Here is an 18,375-nt window from a genome sequence, read left to right as displayed (position 1 = left end):
GTTAAAGAGAGCAAACGACGGTCCTGGCAATCGTTCTTGAACTCCATCTCCCGCTCCACTAGTTCTACGAAAGTATGGGAAGCCATCAGGAGAATTTCCGGGAAACTTGGCCAGCTACCTGTCACGGCATTGCTGCATCAGGGAAGTCTCCTCACGGCGCCGAGAGACATTGCCCAGACACTGGCCATGCATTTTGCGGAATCTACCGCTACTATTAACTGTGATCCGGATTTCTGCCGGTACCGGACTGCCATCGAGAGGGGTCACTTGGACTTCCGGTCTCCAAATTCTGAACCCTACAACTGCCCCTTCACAATGTGGGAACTGGATTCGGCCCTGTCTGAGGCTCATGATACTGCGCCTGGCCATGACCAAATCCGGTACAGCATGCTGCAGCACTTGTTACTGCCTTCCAAGGAAGTTCTCCTGACTTTTTTTAATATGATATGGTTATCTGGCACGTACCCTGACTTGTGGAAGGAGGCGATTTTGATCCCCCTCCTCAAACCGGGGAAGGACCGAACGCATCCCAGCAGTTACCGAAGTATTGCTTTGACGAGCTGTGTCGGGAAGACGTTAGAACGCATGGTCAACCGTCGCCTGGTTTGGCTGCTCGAAACCAGGCAGCTCCTTAGCCCCTCGCAGTGTGGCTTTCGGAGATGTTGTTCAACTATAGACAACTTGACCCTGCTTGAGGCGGCCATCCAGCAGGCCTTCCTCCGTAACCAGCATTGTCTCGGTGTCTTCTTTGACATTCATAAGGCGTATGACACTACTTGGCGCCGCCATATCCTCAATCAACTCCATGAGTGGGGTTTTCGTGGCCGTCTCCCCATCTTCCTTCGGTCCTTTCTTTCCCACCGCCTCTTTCGATATAGGGTTGGTAATGTGCTATCTGATTTGTATGTGCAGGAGAATGGTGTTCCTCAGGGAAGCATTTTAAGTGTCACCCTCTTTGCCGTCGCCATTAACAGTATCACGTCCACTATCCGGAGTCCTGCCCAATGCTCCTTGTTTGTGGACGATTTTGCTGTTTTCTGTTCTTCCTCCAGTCTTGTCACTGCTAGTCGGCAGTTGCAGCTTACGATACAGCGATTAGAGGCATGGACTGCGAAGACGGGTTTTACCTTTTCTGCCGACAAATGTGTGTGTGTTCATTTTAATCGTTCACGACGTCTTTTTACCTCCCCTGAATTGCGTCTGAGGGTCACCATTCTTCCTTTTAGCGACACTGTGCGGTTCCTGGGCCTCACTTTTGATTCCAAACTGTCGTGGTTGCCTCACCTTAAAGACCTCAAGGTGCGGGCCCTGAAGGCACTGAATATTTTGAAGTGTCTGAGCCATCGGTCCTGGGGAGCAGATCGGGCGCGTCTGCTGCAGTTTTATAGGGCTTTCGTCCGATCGCGTCTTGACTATGGTTGCACCGTGTATGGGTCAGCAAGGCCTTCGTATCTGAAGATACTTGACGCAGTACACCATGAGGGTATCAGGCTGGCCACTGGTGCCTTCCGTACCAGTCCCATCCCCAGCCTGTGTGCTGAGGCAGGGGAACCGCCGCTCGCCATCCGGCGGAAACTCCTCATGGTGCGACGGGTGTGTCAATTCCTTGCCTGTCCTACATCCCCTGCGTACCCTACCGTTTCCCGGCCGCCTATGGAACGTCTCTTTTCCAGTCGTCCCAGGGCAACGAGACCATTTGGGATTCGTGCCAAGCATTTGCTTGAGTCCCTTGGTGTGGAGCGTGTGGCCCCCCAACGACAAGGTTTTACTCGCCTGCCTCCCTGGTTACTCCAGAGGCCCAGCGTCCTTTTAGACTTGTCGGAGTACCGGAGGAGCTGCACTCCTGCGTTTGTTTTTACCGCCTTATTTTATGATATTTTAAACCAGCATCCCGACCATGTACCAGTATTTACGGATGGCTCTAAACAGGGGGACTCTGTTGGTTGTGCTGTTGTTTTCCCTGATCGACTCGTCAAGTTACGGCTTCCTGCGGCATTTACCATCTTTGATGCCGAATTGTTTGCGATCTTGCGGGCATTGGAGCGGATGAGATGTGTTCCCAGTCGTAAGTTCCTCATCTGTTCTGACTTCCTGAGTGCCCTTCAGACCATGCAACCCATGTACCCAGCGGATACTGTCCTCCAGAACATCCATGATGCCCTACTCCACCTGCAGCGGCAGGGGAAGGAGGTTTCCTTCTGCTGGGTGCCGGGGCACGTGGGTATTCGGGGAAACGAACTGGCGGATGTGGCTGCCAAAGATGCATGTTCCCTCTCTCACGTTGTTGACTGTGCCGTCCCCCTCCATGCTGTTACCTCCCTCCTGCGTTTTCGCGTTATGCATCAGTGGGAAGAGGAGTGGCTGGCAGTCGGTGAAAATAAGCTGCATCTGGTCAAGGCCACCACGCGGCCATGGCGTACGTCCTACCAATCATGCAGGCGGGATGAGGTTCTCCTCACTCGCCTCCGCATCGGGCATAGTCCCTTCACACATGGTTTTTTACTCCGGCGGGAGGATCCCCCCCTCTGCAGTGCTTGTGGCGTCCAGATTACTGTCCGCCACATTTTACTTGACTGTCTTTTATTCTCTGACCAGAGGGCGGTGGTTTCTTTGCCACCGGATTTGCCCTCTATTTTGAAAGACGACGCAACGTCTGTGTTAAAGGTTTTACGGTTTTGTGTCCTGTCCAATTTGTTGCCACGGCTTTTAGGGAGAGGTTTTTAATGTGCTGCTGGATGACTAGCTCACCCAGATTTTAGGTAAGAGGTCAACCAGTCACGACTACCTCCTTGTTTCCCTTCGGTTTCTGTCCTCCCTTCCTTGTGTTTCCTTTCCTTTTTAGTGCACTACTTCTCCTCTTGTTTTGCCTCTGTATGTGAGGATTTGGAACTGCGTCAGGTCTGTGTCTTTTAGCTGTTCCCCTTGTTCGTTGTTCGTCTTAGTCCCTTCACTGCATGTGTTCCTGTTTTTATGCGTTCGGGCGCTGATGACCCCGCTGTTTAGCGCCCGTAAACTTCAAACACACACACACACACACACACACACACACACACACACACGTGAAAGCACCCACGTGATTTACCAGCTGACCTGCCTACATTGTGAAGCTTTCTATGTGGGAATGACCAGCAACAAACTGTCCATTCGCATGAATGGACACAGGCAGACAGTGTTTGTTGGTAATGAGGATCACCCTGTGGCTAAACATGCCTTGGTGCACAGCCAGCACATCTTGGCACAGTGTTACACCGTCTGGGTTATCTGGATACTTCCCACTAACACCAACCTGTCAGAACTCCGGAGATGGGAACTTGCCCTTCAGTATATCCTCTCTTCCCGTTAACCACCAGGCCTCAACCTCCGCTAATTTCAAGTTGCCGCCGCTCATACCTCACCTGTCATTCAACATCTTTGCCTCTGTACTTCCGCCTCGACTGACATCTCTGCCCAAACTCTTTGCCTGTACAAATGTCTGCTTGTGTCTATATATATATATATATATATATATATATATATATATATATATATATATATATGTGTGTGTGTGTGTGTGTGTGTGTGTGTGTGTGTATACCTGTCCTTTTTTCCCCCTAAGGTAAGTCTTTCCGCTCCCGGGATTGGAATGACTCCTTACCCTCTCCCTTAAAACCCACACCATTTAGTCTTTCCTTCCTTCTTTTGTGTGTGTGTGTGTGTTTGTTTGTGTGTCTATCAACATGCCAACGCTTTCGTTTGGTAAGTTACATCAGCTTTGTTTTAGATATTTATAAGGAAATGGTTACTTAATTTTAAATACTTCAAATTAACTTTTTATTCTAATTGTATTCCAACAAATACATTGCATAAATAATGTCCTAGCACAGACATTTTGTCTGTTGGCCACCTGAGCATATTTTGTGCAGTTTAGGCATGAAATGGCAAATTAATGCTTTTGAATCTGTCATTTATCATCCCCTTTGTGCAGCAAGCTATATCAACAAAAAAATAATTACCTTTCATGGTGCTGTATTTTCTGTTACTTTCTGCATATTTTTTTAAACTTTAAATTGCTGTTCTTCTCATGTTCCCTCCAACGTGCACTCTGTGCAATTAGTGAAGTCATAACTGAACTATTCCACTTGAAGCTCTCTCTTTCACTTCTCTGAATTCCAGGTTGCACCAATATTTTTCTTACAATCCGGATTTTGTCAAAATTCATCTGTCTGTACTAACCCCCCACTACAAAGAGAAGCTGTATGGATCCTCTCTTGCACAAACTGTGATTGTAAATTTTCATCCTGATCTCATCATAAAACTTCTCCTTGCTCTAAAGTCCAAATTTAGATTTATAATGCCCAATAGTCTGTCCTGCATTCAGAACTGATTCAGTGCAGAAACCTAAGTAGGTTCACTGGGGATTTGCAGCCTCTTATCAAAATTGCCCCAACCCCTGAAACTCACTGCTGCTCACAACTAATTTTCAGCAGCAATGTGTCCTTCCCTTTTGCAATCTAACCAAAAAAAGCCATAGGAAGATAAGATTTGTTAAGACATCAGAGAAAATGGTAGTAATGAGAGCTGTAGAGACAACAGTCGTAGGGGGAGATTGAGATTAACCATAGGAAAAATAAAAATTTGAACTGTTTCCACGAAATGAGGTTGTGATGCCATACTTCCAGCATGTACAGAGTTTGATGCTTTGACAGTGAAAGGTATGTAGAACCAGTGTGTAGGAGGTAGTCTGTTGCTGTAACTGGCAGATACTTGGGCACCAAAGGTGACCATTGACTTGCCATATCCAGAGATTGATGCAGTCTGATGAAGAATGGACTGGCATGCATTCCGTGCTTCGGCTTCCATTGTCCAGAAACAAGAAGTGACTAAAAAGCAATGGGAACCTGAAATCTGTTGCTGGCATGCTGAGTGAAAAGTTGAAGTTATTTTGGAAGTCTGCCATTTTAGTGTTGCCTGTGATGGCTTTACTCACATTAAATGTTACCATGGTCAACACTGTTGGGCAGTTTGTGATGTCGAGTGTACGAAAGCCAAGCGTGATCTTTTGGATACAGTTATATAAAACATGCCATCTCTGTTCCTGTATATTGATGGCAATGTAAACAACTTTTAAATCAGTGCTGCTTGAGAGCCAATAGTAGTGCCCTTTCTTCAGGCATCTCCACGTGGCACATTTCAGTAGGACAATACGTGGCCATATATGCAGAGCAGTGTGCAAGCCTTCTTTAAAGCATGATTGATACCGATGCTTCCCTCATATGCATGTTTGGCTTACATGTCACCCATCGAGAACTGTCATTCAGCAGCTTGTTTGGTGGGTTCATCTTTCAGACACTGTTTGATTCATGGACTCTCAAACAAACTGCATGTGGGAAATTTCCAAAGAACATATCCAATTCGTATTTAATTCCATATCATAAAATTGAGACTGATTTCACCCTAGAGAATTCTCAAAATGAAAAATTATTTACAGATAACTTGTTAGAAAATTATGATATTGCAATGCCTGTGTTGCTTTTGCGAATACAGACCACCATCAGATTTGTAATGGAATGACGACAATAAAAGTTTGTGCCGGGCCATGACTCAATTTCAATTTCCTGCTTATTGCGAGCTGTCGTCTCACCATTATCCTGTCTGAGCATGACTCACCATCAGACCCTCAAATACATTTCATGTATGTGAGAAAATTTAATTCAACTACACATACCTGTCTTGACATTACAGTTTTCCTAGGTGTTGGCTAGCATCTTTTGTTCCATTAAATATGATTGATGTGACATGTTACAACAGAAGAAGTAACTTACAAGAAAATGTTTTCGTCCCTCAATGTTGTATGGCTCTACAAACCATATGGATGCCACAGATGCATTCATTTTCTAAGTTACATAAAAAAGACAATAACTGTACAGCAAAGCTTTCAATTGGAGCAGTACTAAGCCTGGATTTGGCCGTTTTTGAGAATATATACGTCTACGTAGCTGGTACCACAGTGTGTGGTTGTCTCGTTAATTTATGAGTCTTGAATTTGGCTTTTATTTATCATTTCTTTCTAACCTGTAATTTTATTGCTCTAAGCTGTCAATTATAAAGTGGAAATTTGTGAGTGAGTGCTACAAATCAAAGGGAAATGAACATTCCAAAAAAAAAAGTTTTGCCTCTAAAGTTTCTTAAATACTAATCTTTTTTATTTTCTTTAGTTTGTGCCTCTTACCTGAGAATGGAAATTGTGATGATCATAGGTACAAAGTTCAACTCATAACTTTGAGTTTTTTCTAAGATTTTGAAAGCTTTAAACTTGTTTGCTATCTATGTATGTATTCAATGGTAGCCTTCAATTTATTTTTGTTTTCTTTTGTTGTGAATTTGCCATTTACACAGTACTGAAGCCCAAGCTTAGTGGGTACGTAACGTTATTTGATGGATACCAGTTCAGATTTTATTCAACATAAAATTGTCAACACACGTCCACATTAATCTTTGTAGGGTGTTGATTGACGCCCAGTTAGGATTACCTTTTTACAGTTCACTCATTTTTTCTTAATATGAACTGAAGTCATTACTTGTCAAGAGCATTTAAATGGGATTAATGCTACTGATGTCTCATCTTATGAATGTCTGTAATAGGTTTTATTCATAGGTCAAAAAGGTGTTGTACATAATTCTACTTTTGTAATGGTTGGGGGGGGGGGGGGGTTACGCTTCTGATTCTTTGTGTAATAAGGATTTACTTTTACTGCCACTCAGTTTACTATCTGACATTAATTTTTTTGCTGCACAAGCTATTTTGAAAGAACTAATACAGTACTTCCCTTCAATTTTAGGTTCGAGCAAAACAAGCAGCAAAGACACTTAAAGAAATGACTATAAAACCAGAAGAAGAGAAAGAAATAGTAAGGTACACTAGGCTTCCTGAAATAGCTCGTATTTTACGTACTCTCTTTGTTGCGGAACGCAGGAGAGTTTTACCAGTGGAGCTTGTCCTGGATAAGCTGCGAGACAGTACAAGAGAAAATCTTTCTTCATGTAAGTACATGAACTACAGTTGAAGTAAAATCTTTTTGTAGTGAAGACAATAGCTCAGAACCTTACTTTCTGAATCACACTGTCAGTGCTCTTATTGGGCCTGTATACGGCGTCTGCTGTTCCATCACTAAATTAATGTGAAAAAATGTGGGTTCATGCTTGTAGAGCCCAAAGGTCTTTCTTCATGACATAAGTACGAGACTGAGTAAAGTGAAATGCTTAGATGAGTATTGTGTAGTGATGCATGACTTTATCCCCAGTTAGAATCTTTTTAGTGTTTCTTACATTTGGCTGCCATTTCATCTTAAATTCAGAAAATTCCAGATTTCAGCATCACCTGTATCGGCCCTACCCCAAATGATGCAGTGTGGCAGTTGAGAAACAGACACCTATCAACTGGTGCATGTGTTATATTGTTTCAGGGTTTAGCTTCTCCTTCAGTTTTTGTGTTTTGAAATGTTATAGATTTTATATAAACACTGCAGTTGCTTTTTAAATATCGTATTTACCCTAGTATAAGATGCCCTTCCTTTTTTTAACAGGCTTCTTGAGAAAAATTTATTTTAACATATTCTGAATAACCAAATTACAAACTCAGACAATGGAAAATCCAGGACAGAATATAACAAAAATTTGTTTTTTCACTAACCAACCCAGTGGTATCGCTGTTTTCAATCATCTTCACCCTAACAGCATAGCTGAAATTTATTACTGCGTCATTGCAGATATTTTGCAGTTTCTTTCAAATATGTTGTGCTTTCTCACGTTGTGGTCACTGGCATCTAAGAACACAGCTGTTTTTGTTTAAATACATATCAGATTCCACTTCTCAGCCGACCTGAGGATGTTACAATGTCTCTTGCTTATCGTCTGCCTGCTGCTTTTCTGTTGGTTGCGTAGGAACAGCAGCTGACAAACCCCCTCTTGTTTCCATCATACATCACGGTGAGTGCTGACAGCATTGCAGTTTTCAAACACTTTTGTATGTCCTTGCTCCATATCTACACTTTTACCATCTTCTGCAGAAATGAATACTATTGTAGAGTATTTGTCCAACTTTAAGTCAATTCAATTATGACCAGAAATGGACTCAGGCAAACTACAATCTAAATGTGGTAGATGTTCCTAAAAAGCCAAAGTACGCAGTATAGATTCCAGTGCTTGGCAGCACGATGTAATTTGCTGCCTGCTCACAACTCCCCTCCCTGCACTCACCTAGAACTCAGTCAAGCTGGTATCACTGTTCCGCCTCTTATCCTTCTGTAACCCTGTGCCTAAATAAGTGTGAAACACAGACTGCAGTATCTTCTAGGGTGCAAGTCATATGTAACAACAGCAACTAATACATGAATAAAAGGTAGCAATCATGTTTCAGGCCAATTTTTGAACTTTCACTCGTCCTGCAATCTACTGACAGATGTTATTATTGTCTCGATGATGGGTCTCACCGCTGTAATTTATCCTCATGACAACAGTAACAGTCAGTTTAATATGATTTGTTTCATTTGTTAGATATTTCATTCTAGAGTAATTTTCCTTCTTGTTTCATCTTATTGTCAGCATCATGTTCTAAAACTGATTAAAAGCTGGTAATGTTTTTCTGGTAGGCATTCTAATGTGTGAACATTGACCAAATTTCTCATTTGCAACCCACTTGGTAAATCATTAGTCTCTCATAATCAAACAAAGTAGTGATCTGGGTTCAGAATCTAGTAATGGTTTTTGAAAACCAACATACTTCCACTTTTCAATGTTACATTTATGTAAAAGGCACGATTAAGGTTTGTACATGATATCCATACATTTATGAGGACTTTTATTGCAAACTTGTTCAGATACAACAAGAGGTTGTAAGACGATAGAATTTTGTGCTGTTTCCTCCTGTGTTCCACAAAATTGTCAAATTTTAACTGGAGCAACAGATTATTGTAGTGGCTAGTCCATAGTTTCTTGCATTCCTTTGCACTAGCGCTGCACATGACCTCAATAGCCAAAGCTTCATCTGTAAATGTAAGTAACTCCCGCATACTCTACTAAACAACTTAAAATTGTTTACCTCTGCAGCAATAGTTTAATATATGAATATGAGATGACCCTGTGTTTTTTGAATGATGAATTTGGGAAAAACCCTCATCTCACTATCAGGTAAATACGGTATACTGCATAAGATGTCTGTGTCCATGGGAGAGAGATTTGTTTCAGAGAATTTTTTTATTTTTTGGTTTGATTTATACTGATGTGCTCAGGGCTATATTTGTAACAGACATGTTTGTCAACAACCAATCCCAATAGAGAAGAATCAATTAATGTAGTGTATTTGTTTGAGAAATAGGGAAGTGTTCAGAGTTGGTTTGGAAACCAGCAAAGTAGATACTTAACATACAGGACATTCATTCTGCTACTTTAATGCATACTCATGGTGTGTACACTAAACGAGGTAGCATAGTGGTGAAGGCATTGGTGTCAAATTATGGTGGAGTAGGGCTCAAATCTTCACACAGCTACCCAGATTTAGGTTTATGTGATTTTCTTAAATCTTTAAGTGAAATGTGAGAATAGTTAATTTGACTATATAAGGCCAGTTTCCTTTTCCAGCCTTTGCAAATCTGAGTTTGTGCTCAGTATGTTGTATTCTTGTCTTTGTTGGAGATTAAACCCCAATTTTCGTCTCCTTTCCGTAATGTATGAGGACTAATTCTTCACCTTATGTATGATATCTTTCTAGGAGAGCTGGCCGTTGTAGCAGAGTGGTTCTAGGCGCTTCAGTCCCAAACCACACTGCTGCTACGGTTGCAGGTTCGGCTCCTGCCTTGGGCATGGATGTGTGTAATATCCTTAGTTAGTTAGGTTTAAGTAGTTCTGAGTCTAAGGGACTGGTGACCTCCGATGTTAAGTCCCATAATGCTTAGAGCCATTTTCGAGGAGATGGTTAAGGGACTGGAGTCATTAGTTGCATGATTGAAATGGTAAGGATTCTACTTATGTGCTTCAAATTAAGAAAGTCGCACATCCTTACATTATACACAACTCTTTGCTGCACCACTTCCTCTCTTCTGTAGTAGTACCACACTCCATAGAGGTGCTTCTCAAGATTTCATGTTTTTCATGGAGCAACTGCTGTTGTACCTGTGTTACCATGGCCATAGAAACTATTTGCATATTATAAGCAAAACAGCTCTTATTCCACTGATTCGAGCTACACCAACTATTTGCTTGCTTAAAAGTATGTAGTTTCCAGTTTTAAAATGCTGTGCGTGTCAGACAAAGAAAGCATTGCCGTGCACAAGAACTAACTTGGGTGTACATAAAGGTTACTAAAATATTTGCTCACTCCAAAGGTTAAAGAAATATCTTATTAAAAAGACAACTATACTGGAAGGGGCCTTGAGTAGACACATAAGTAACTGGTTATTGTACGATTAAACAACATGCTCATACTGTGTAGAACCAATGTTTATGTCATGATATATTTTGCTGTGAGATTGGGTTATATGATACTTATCCCTACATTACTTGTTCTACTTCCAGCTGAGCTTCAGGTGCACATTGAGCTGCTGATCAAAAGTGTGCCAGGTTGGGTTGAATTTGAGCTGGTAAGGACATCTAAGTATTTGAGGCTGTCAAAGAATGGTGACATGTCTAAAGTGATGAAACGCTTGGAAACATTAGCAGAAACTAAAAGCTCATTGTAAGCAATAAGACATTTCTCTGTGTGTCTCATGTGGTATAAATCATAGGCCACAATGTTACTTGTGATGTTGTTACATGTATTGTGTTCATTCACATGTGGGAAGGGATAAAGTAATGAAAACGTACATCATATTTGTATAGATAAATGTCGTGCAGTCATTCTGGTGGTGTTTATCTCTCCTAGGAGTGTGAACTTGTTAGTTCTGAGACTTCAAATAAAGCCTTTTAGAACTGATCATGCTAATGAACTGTGTATTTTTCACCATATAAATTTATTTATTGTTCACACAGTTTCTTTTTAAAGTCACCATTGTTCCTGTCTGAGTAAGATCAAGTCTCTTTTTGTGTTTGCTGTCATTTACATTTTTCTATTTTGGTAACTTCGGAACCAGCCTACTTGTGAGAGGATGGAGTAGGTAATTTTTATAAAAGTGCATATTTATTTTTCTTCTATATTATAGTAAAGATGAAAAATTTGTAATCAAATGATTTTTGAAACATTTGTAAGAATATTTTATTCCAGAGGTAGTACAAGTAATTTATAACTTCCTTCTAAATCGGTTTTAGGCTTACATCTGCTTGCTAATAAAGTGACATTTCATTAGCAATACCTTGTTAAAAATAAGTGTGTTCAGTTAATTTTATTAAAACTATTTTACCATGTTTGTATTTCATTCATTGTTAAACATTTCATGATGTGAAAGTACCACAACTTTTTATAGCCTTATGAAGCCAGTTTTCCATTGTTACAAATGGATCTTTAGTGCAGTACCGCAGTGTAAAATTAAGTTGACAACTTACGCAAGTTTCATCAGTGAAACATTTATCTGTGTACTTATAATTAACTTGCTGTTGCAATTATTTTTCCATAATATACTGTTATGAGCTGTAATTAAATATAGCTCATACGCATCACCTTCTTTTAAGTTCGTTGTGAGAGATTGGCACATATTTTAAGTATGTGGAATATTTTTGACACCAACACTTCCCACTAGTTTGTGGAATCGAGTGTGTTTAAATTACACACACACATTTCAAATCGTAGCGACACTTTGTAAAATAAGACTGAAGTGCAAAACTTTTAGCTTATTCTATTTTGTAATTACTTTGGACTGTAAAAAAGTCATTTGCAAATAAAGACATTATGTAATTTGATGTACCATTTATTGTCAGATGAAGTTAGACACAGCAGTCAGTTGAAATAATTGCCTGGGGGTATACCAGTTGACGCAATTCCTTGTTTATGCATAAATTTCATGAGGCTGAAGGGGGGAAAAATGCACTGTAGTTATAGGTAAAATGTACTTTATTTGATACATATAGGCAGTACATTTTGCTCAGAATGTATTAGTACCATTTTTTCCTTCACTTCAACAGCAGCATGTACAAAATGTCTGTCATTTACATTGTTGAATACTGAGGGACCAGCATAAGAACATTTAACAAAGTAAATACATACAGGCAATCAATCATCCATGTGTGTGTGCCCTGACTAGTCATAATACCTCACGACTTGGCAAGCTCTAAAAATTCCATTTTCAGTCAATAGCTTGGTTAATACCATTAGGTTTCACACGGTAAAAGACAGCAATATGAAATAATTGCAGCACTTCATAATCCTCTACTTCTATTATGTTCAAGCAGACATAATTATTTAGTGTAACTGAATGCAATTAAACTGTGCAGGTTAAGGATTACATTTGTAACATCACAAGGAAGAGTACATAAACTTCAGTGCTTTGTTCATAATTAAAAAAAAATCATTAGCCACAATATATATGCGTGCTAGAGGGGGCTGGACAGCAGCAGTAGTCTGAAGGAACCAGTCTGGCCTTTGTGTTGTGCATTATGGTAACATATCTGGATAGAGATTTTCAATTCTCTATAAACCTTGCCCCATCCCAAGTGTATAGCAGCACACACTCCCTCTCAAAAATATTACCAGCAGAGACTGTATGACTGCTGTGAAACAAGACTTAAGTCAGAACAGCAAACATAGCCTACTCAGTTGCTGCTGGAAATACTCTTCTTAGATATTTGTGTCAGCCTCAGTTATTATCCCTGAACTGGATATCTGACTAGTTTGAGGCATTAGGCACACTACAGGGAACCAGAAATAATTTTTCGTTTCCATTGAGGAGCAATTTCTGTACAAAATAATTTTTGGCTTTATCCCATGCAAATAACATGTTTCAATATGCAACTGTGAACCTCTAGCAAACAGTATTATAAAAATGTGAGATTGTGATGAGCAATAAGACAGTGTTGCAGTTTGTATCAGCAGATGTGACACCTGTTGATGCAGTCTTTTTTTACCTTTCAAATGACTTAAGTAACATTCCGCATAGTTTAAGGAGAATTTTGGTGACAGCATTTTATCACAAGATACATTACTGCATTATTTTGGCAACAAAATGGAACACATGCTGCATTTCCATGCAGTCACTGATAGTAATACACAATTTCATACAAAAAGGAAACCAACCATGCAGCTACAATTTTATGACATTTGTTAGCAGAATGATTTCAAAATGTAATAGCTCCAATATCAATGTAACTGCTACCTCTACTCCATAATGGATTATATTAAATCAATGTAATGTTTGTGCCTTTTTTTCAAGTAGGGAAAATCATGTTACAATGGAAACTCCGGGTGGCAATATCAACAATATAAGGAAAAGAATGGATTGGTACTAACTGTAAAGATTAAACGTTGAATTCAGACAGGTACAACGAAAAGATTATGATTTAGCTTTTGGTCAGGCATGGGTGTCTGTGTTGTTGTTAACGTAAGTCAGGTTAAGCAGTGTGTAAGTCTAGGGACCAATGACCTCAGCAGTTTGGTCCCTTAGGACTGCGTGCGCGGTTGTGTGCGTGCGTGCACATTTATAGTGAAACTGGTATGGTAATAAACATCATGAAATTGGTACATTTCCTATCTGCAATAGTATAAAGCTAAACTTAGTAATGCTTTTGATATTTTGTCTTGCAGTTTTCTAATGTACTATTCAGTATTTGGATATGCAGACATTGGTTTTTAACTACATTTAACTTTGGATAAGATAGCAACAATTTAAGGTAATTTATTTCTATTTATATTCTCACTGAGGGTAATACATGCTTTGATAAATACTACTTTGAAATTATTTCCGCTGGTTTGATGTTTGTACTGCACTTGGCTTTGCTAACTTTCCCATAATTGCAAATTTATGTGGTACAAACACGAGCTATAATATGAAACAATGTGTTATGTAATACATTAATATTCCAATGTATTTTAGAACAAACAATATACTAAAAAGTTTGTCAGTTATTAGAAAGCACAGGAAAGACTTTGTGATGCATAACTATTTGGAAAAAATCTCTATGACTTATTAGTTGCTACAATCTTTAACTGTGAAATTGTCTTGTATTTCTCCGTGTTGCATTAGTAAGCAAGTATGTTGAAGGAGAGCTACCTGGGAAACAAAACAATCCCAACTTTGTCATATATTCTAACTTATAAGAAAACATGAAGCTTTATGCAGAAATAATAATTAAAATTTAGTAAATATCTGTGCTGATACATTTCATGTTTTATAAGTAGTAGAGAAGAACCCTTAAAATAAAATGCCAAGAATTTCGAAAAATGTTGAAAAGTGAATATTCTTACATATCTCATTCTTTCCACATAAGTAATTCATTAAAAATTTAAAGTAAACAATTGCATAAAATGTTGGATATTCCCATCAAGATGACTTCAACTGTCCGTAAGTACTTTGATATAATATGAAAGTATTGTAGCCTATTAAACATGTTCGGTATGCTATACTGTTTTACAAAAATAAGTAATGGTCCTTGTATCAAGTTTCATGAAGATTAAAACGAGCTACACAGATACAGAAAAAACAACTTTTTGACCTCCAGACCAGAGGAAATAAATCTGACAAAGTTTCAAAACAGCCCATATTCCTGTGCAGAGTGAAAGAATCCTTCGGGAATGAGTAAGATTCATCTCAAAAATAAGAGAGGTGTGGTAGGGGACAGGTTAATGCCATATGATTATCATAGCATGAAAAAGGTTATCTAAAAGTGTAGTTCCAACTGAAAATATCATGATGCACGATAAGGGAATTAATCTTCGTTAATAACAAAAATCAGCAGCTACAGTGAAAGTGCAATTATACTGTACCTCTTGAAAAAAGTTACACAAGTTAAGAACCCGCATGCATGAAAGTGAGAAATGACAATAGCATAGCACCAGACTGTAGGGGTACTAATGATCTAAAAGGTAGGTGCACTTAGCAAAAGGAAGGGGAAAGTAAATACTGTTACACAACATATTACAGTAGTGGAAGAGAGTTTCGTGGGAAGCAGATTCTTGTGTGTGTGTGTGTGTGTGTGTGTGTGTGTGTGTGTGTGTGTGTTACCTACATGTTTGTTATGAGGGGGGGGGGGGGGGGAGGGGGGAGAGAGAGAGAGAGAGAGAGAGAGAGAGAGAGAGAGAGAGAGAGAGAGAGCGCTGCACTTGCACTCACTTGCTCATACTCCAGTCACTTAACATGTACACAAGGTCGCTTGAGATCTGACATTCAAGTAAGCTGTCGTAATGGTTACAAAAGGTTTGCATCCTGCTGTGTGCCACACCAGTCTGTAATTAATTCCATGCTTTTCTAGTTCTCACACATTTACTACTATCAACTGTACACTTTTGCTCACCAGCTCATTTCACGTCATTTCTGTAACCTCAGACTACTCACTTGCCCTTGAAACTGGGGTTGCAAAATCACAGTGGCACATTGAAACAATGTTAGGCCTTTAAAGTTCTACCATTATAAAAAATTTCATCCTTGGTTCATGGTCAGCTGCATAAAAATGGCGGGAGGGCAGAGTTTTGTCCTCGGGCTCGTCTGCCAACATACTGGATTAAATCTCTGTCTCTACAGTATGTCTTAGTGTTAGAAAATATTGATGTTGATTTGTCTGCTGGATGGGGACCTTTTTGTCAGAAGTAGGCATGTACTTGAACTGTTAAATCATAACTAAGCCAGATAACATACATTTTTAATACACTAACAGCTAATCTTTGTTATGCACACTATACCTGCAATAGAGGTACCATGAAAACACACAGACGTACCAAAAGCTCTGACTTAACTTCTGCACTGCTGTTGCCCAGAAATTAGTACCACAGTCCTTAGTAGCCGAATAACTCCCATCACATTTTCTAGTAATATATCATAAAATTTCTCTTGCAGTAAAACATATGAAGATACATCTGCAACATTTATTTTCTAGTACACACTTGTGTTTCCATCTGTCTTACTTATGAATCAGTTTTAGAACAGTCTCCAATTCTGCAAAACATTGGTTAGAATGTATGAATACCAAAACACATTTTTAATTCATTTTTATGCACACTGTTCTAGATCATTAGCTAACAGCATTATGCAGCACTCTGTGGTTTCATTTACATACGGACACTGGAATGTATATGTTAATCCTGCTCAGTTCTTCCAGTAAAAGTCTACACAATACACAAGGAGGAGGTTAAGACCACATATACACAAGCAGGATGGAAATGGTATTTAGAAAACAGTTAACAAATTCAGACAAATAAATCATTGTCAAGAATATTTCGCATTTCAGTTAAAGTTGCATAAAGTCGTCTTTGCACATCCCTTGAGGCAGGTGCCCTTGCAAGCCCCTCTTTCTTATGCTCTGGATTAGCACAAATGCGAAGCAAAGCTGCTAAAGAGGGAGGAGTATGTTCTGACATTAGTAGTCCAGGTAGAACAAGTGTATTTGATAATGTCCATCCCAGAAAAATTTTTTCACACACTATCTGTAAATTGTTATTCACCACTGGAGCATCACAGCGCAATTTCTTGAGGTTACACTTGGAACGGCAATCGAAGTAATCACAGTCTTCATGCTTTGTACATTGCTGTCCACCTCCAGTGATATGCCCCACAACTGAACGTGGCAAAACGGAGTCTAGGTCTAAAAACTTGACTCTTTGTTCACCCTTTGTCAATCCGAAGTGACTCACCTTGACATCACACAAGTGAAAAGGCTCAGGCAGATTTGTATCTAGTTCATCTAGTAGGTCCATAACCATGACTGCCATTTTCACCCGACCAGCCCAGTCATCACGGCTGTCAGACAGTGATAATATTGTTGGTGCACTTTTAATGGGTTCCACATATTCAACAGCGAAAAATGGCCCACATGTGCCTATCAGTTGTGGAAATAGATCCCTGTCGGCATACAAAACTGAGCACAGATATTCATTATCCTGTAACAGAGCCCAAATATTTTTCATTTCATTATGCCGTTCGGAAATATCATTGTGTTTGGAGAAGCCTAAACGACTGAGCCTTTTCAGCTGATCATTTGATATTGACAAATTTAATTTCAGAGCGATAACATCGCGAATCATCATCTTGAATTCGTCTTCGTTTGGGTAATTTTCTAGGCCGCGAGTTTTGAGCCAAGTTACCGGTTCCGTGTATTCATCCTTTATCCTTTGCGAAGTTTTAAATACGAGACGTGTTCCCTCCCAGTCGGCCGAGAAGACTGCTTCCTTTCCGGCATGAAAAGCGTGGCACTTGAGGGAACGAATCTGCTTGTCTATGCACAGAGGTTTGCATAAATTACCGGTAGCTTCTCCTTTTCTGTATAGTTGGCACTATGTTAGTTTGGTTGGAGAAGAAAGAGAATTATTAGATGTATGTAAGCTAATATATAGTTAGTTATTAGTTGGGAAGTTACGAGAAAAATAAATGTCACTAAGAGATCCCAGAATGTGACTTACCAGTTTGCCAACATGTTGCCAGCTCTCTACGTTTGTACACATTATGCCCCATTGAACTAGATAATACGTTGCTATTATGATCAACAGCAAGCATATTAAAGCGCGATAGCGATTATTATACACAATACCAGGGAGTCTATTTAAATGCAGCATTGTTCATATCTCTCAAATCACTACATATCTGCGATCACGGGGAGGAGCTCCGCGTACGGGAAACTTGTTCATCGGACTCACACAGCTACGACGCCCACTTTGCCAGTGCATCTGTCAATTGTGTATGTCTGGGCTCTTGCGTCTCAAAGACTATACACTCCAGGAGCGAAGTAAGTGTCAGCAACATGAGCAACTTTGGTTCCAACCCTGGATTATGTCGTTGCGGGTTAGGATATCGGCAGTTCTGTCGATTGCACTTCGACCAGTAGTTGTCAACACGAGAAGTGCAGAAAACTGCATCTCCCATTTCTTTTCACAGTTTGTTAAGGAAATGGCGCCGTGGGCTGTGTTACGCAGCTCTGTAGCAGCGGACGCGCTGCGACCGTGGCGCTACTCCTTGTGCTGTGTTTGCTGGGTCAAGCTCTCACCCCATCGCGTTGTTCGGTGCGTCGTCTGCTAGCGACAGCGACCTTGTTGCGTCCTTGCGACAGAGGGCGGGTCGTCTGGAGTGCTGCCGCTGCTGTCGTTACTGAAGAATTTTTATTTTCGTTCTGATTGCTCTTATTTAATAGAACCTGGCGCCGCTAAAGCTGTGCAGCTCCGACAGGTTGGTTCTCTTTTTCTCTGCGCATGTTACGCCGTGTAGATAACGTAACGGACAGTTTAGAAAGTTTTAGTAAATGTGATTAGCAGCGCTTTCGAATTGTATTTTCCAT

At 40.1% G+C, this 18,375-nt stretch overlaps 2 protein-coding genes across 3 annotated transcripts in view; one reads left to right on the top strand and one right to left on the bottom strand.

Annotated features, from left to right (window-relative positions):
• LOC126475448 (DNA replication factor Cdt1) overlaps nucleotides 1-11,865 on the top strand; it is a 97,089-nt gene extending 85,224 nt beyond the window's left edge. The window contains exons 10-11 of the mRNA XM_050103313.1: nucleotides 6,819-7,020; nucleotides 10,549-11,865. Coding sequence (XP_049959270.1) covers nucleotides 6,819-7,020; nucleotides 10,549-10,712 — 366 coding nt within the window. The 3' untranslated portion in view covers nucleotides 10,713-11,865. The remainder of the gene's footprint in view (nucleotides 1-6,818; nucleotides 7,021-10,548) is intronic.
• The window catches only part of LOC126475450 (D-aspartate oxidase), a 245,700-nt gene extending 227,933 nt beyond the window's left edge, over nucleotides 1-17,767 (bottom strand). Inside the window, exons 1-2 of one of the 2 annotated variants that reach the window (XM_050103315.1) lie at nucleotides 17,507-17,767; nucleotides 15,193-17,380 (exon numbers count right to left, since the gene is read on the bottom strand). In XM_050103315.1, coding sequence (XP_049959272.1) covers nucleotides 16,298-17,380; nucleotides 17,507-17,659 — 1,236 coding nt within the window. In that variant the 5' untranslated portion in view covers nucleotides 17,660-17,767 and the 3' untranslated portion in view covers nucleotides 15,193-16,297. Of the gene's footprint in view, nucleotides 1-15,192; nucleotides 17,381-17,506 lie in introns of those variants that run through there. The other variant, XM_050103316.1, reaches the window with a different exon arrangement.
• Nucleotides 17,768-18,375: the final 608 nt, after the last annotated feature.

The sequence above is a fragment of the Schistocerca serialis genome, chromosome 4 (assembly GCF_023864345.2).
Source record: "Schistocerca serialis cubense isolate TAMUIC-IGC-003099 chromosome 4, iqSchSeri2.2, whole genome shotgun sequence".
Classification (NCBI taxonomy): domain Eukaryota; kingdom Metazoa; phylum Arthropoda; class Insecta; order Orthoptera; family Acrididae; genus Schistocerca; species Schistocerca serialis.
This window is presented reverse-complemented; position numbering and strand designations above follow the sequence as displayed.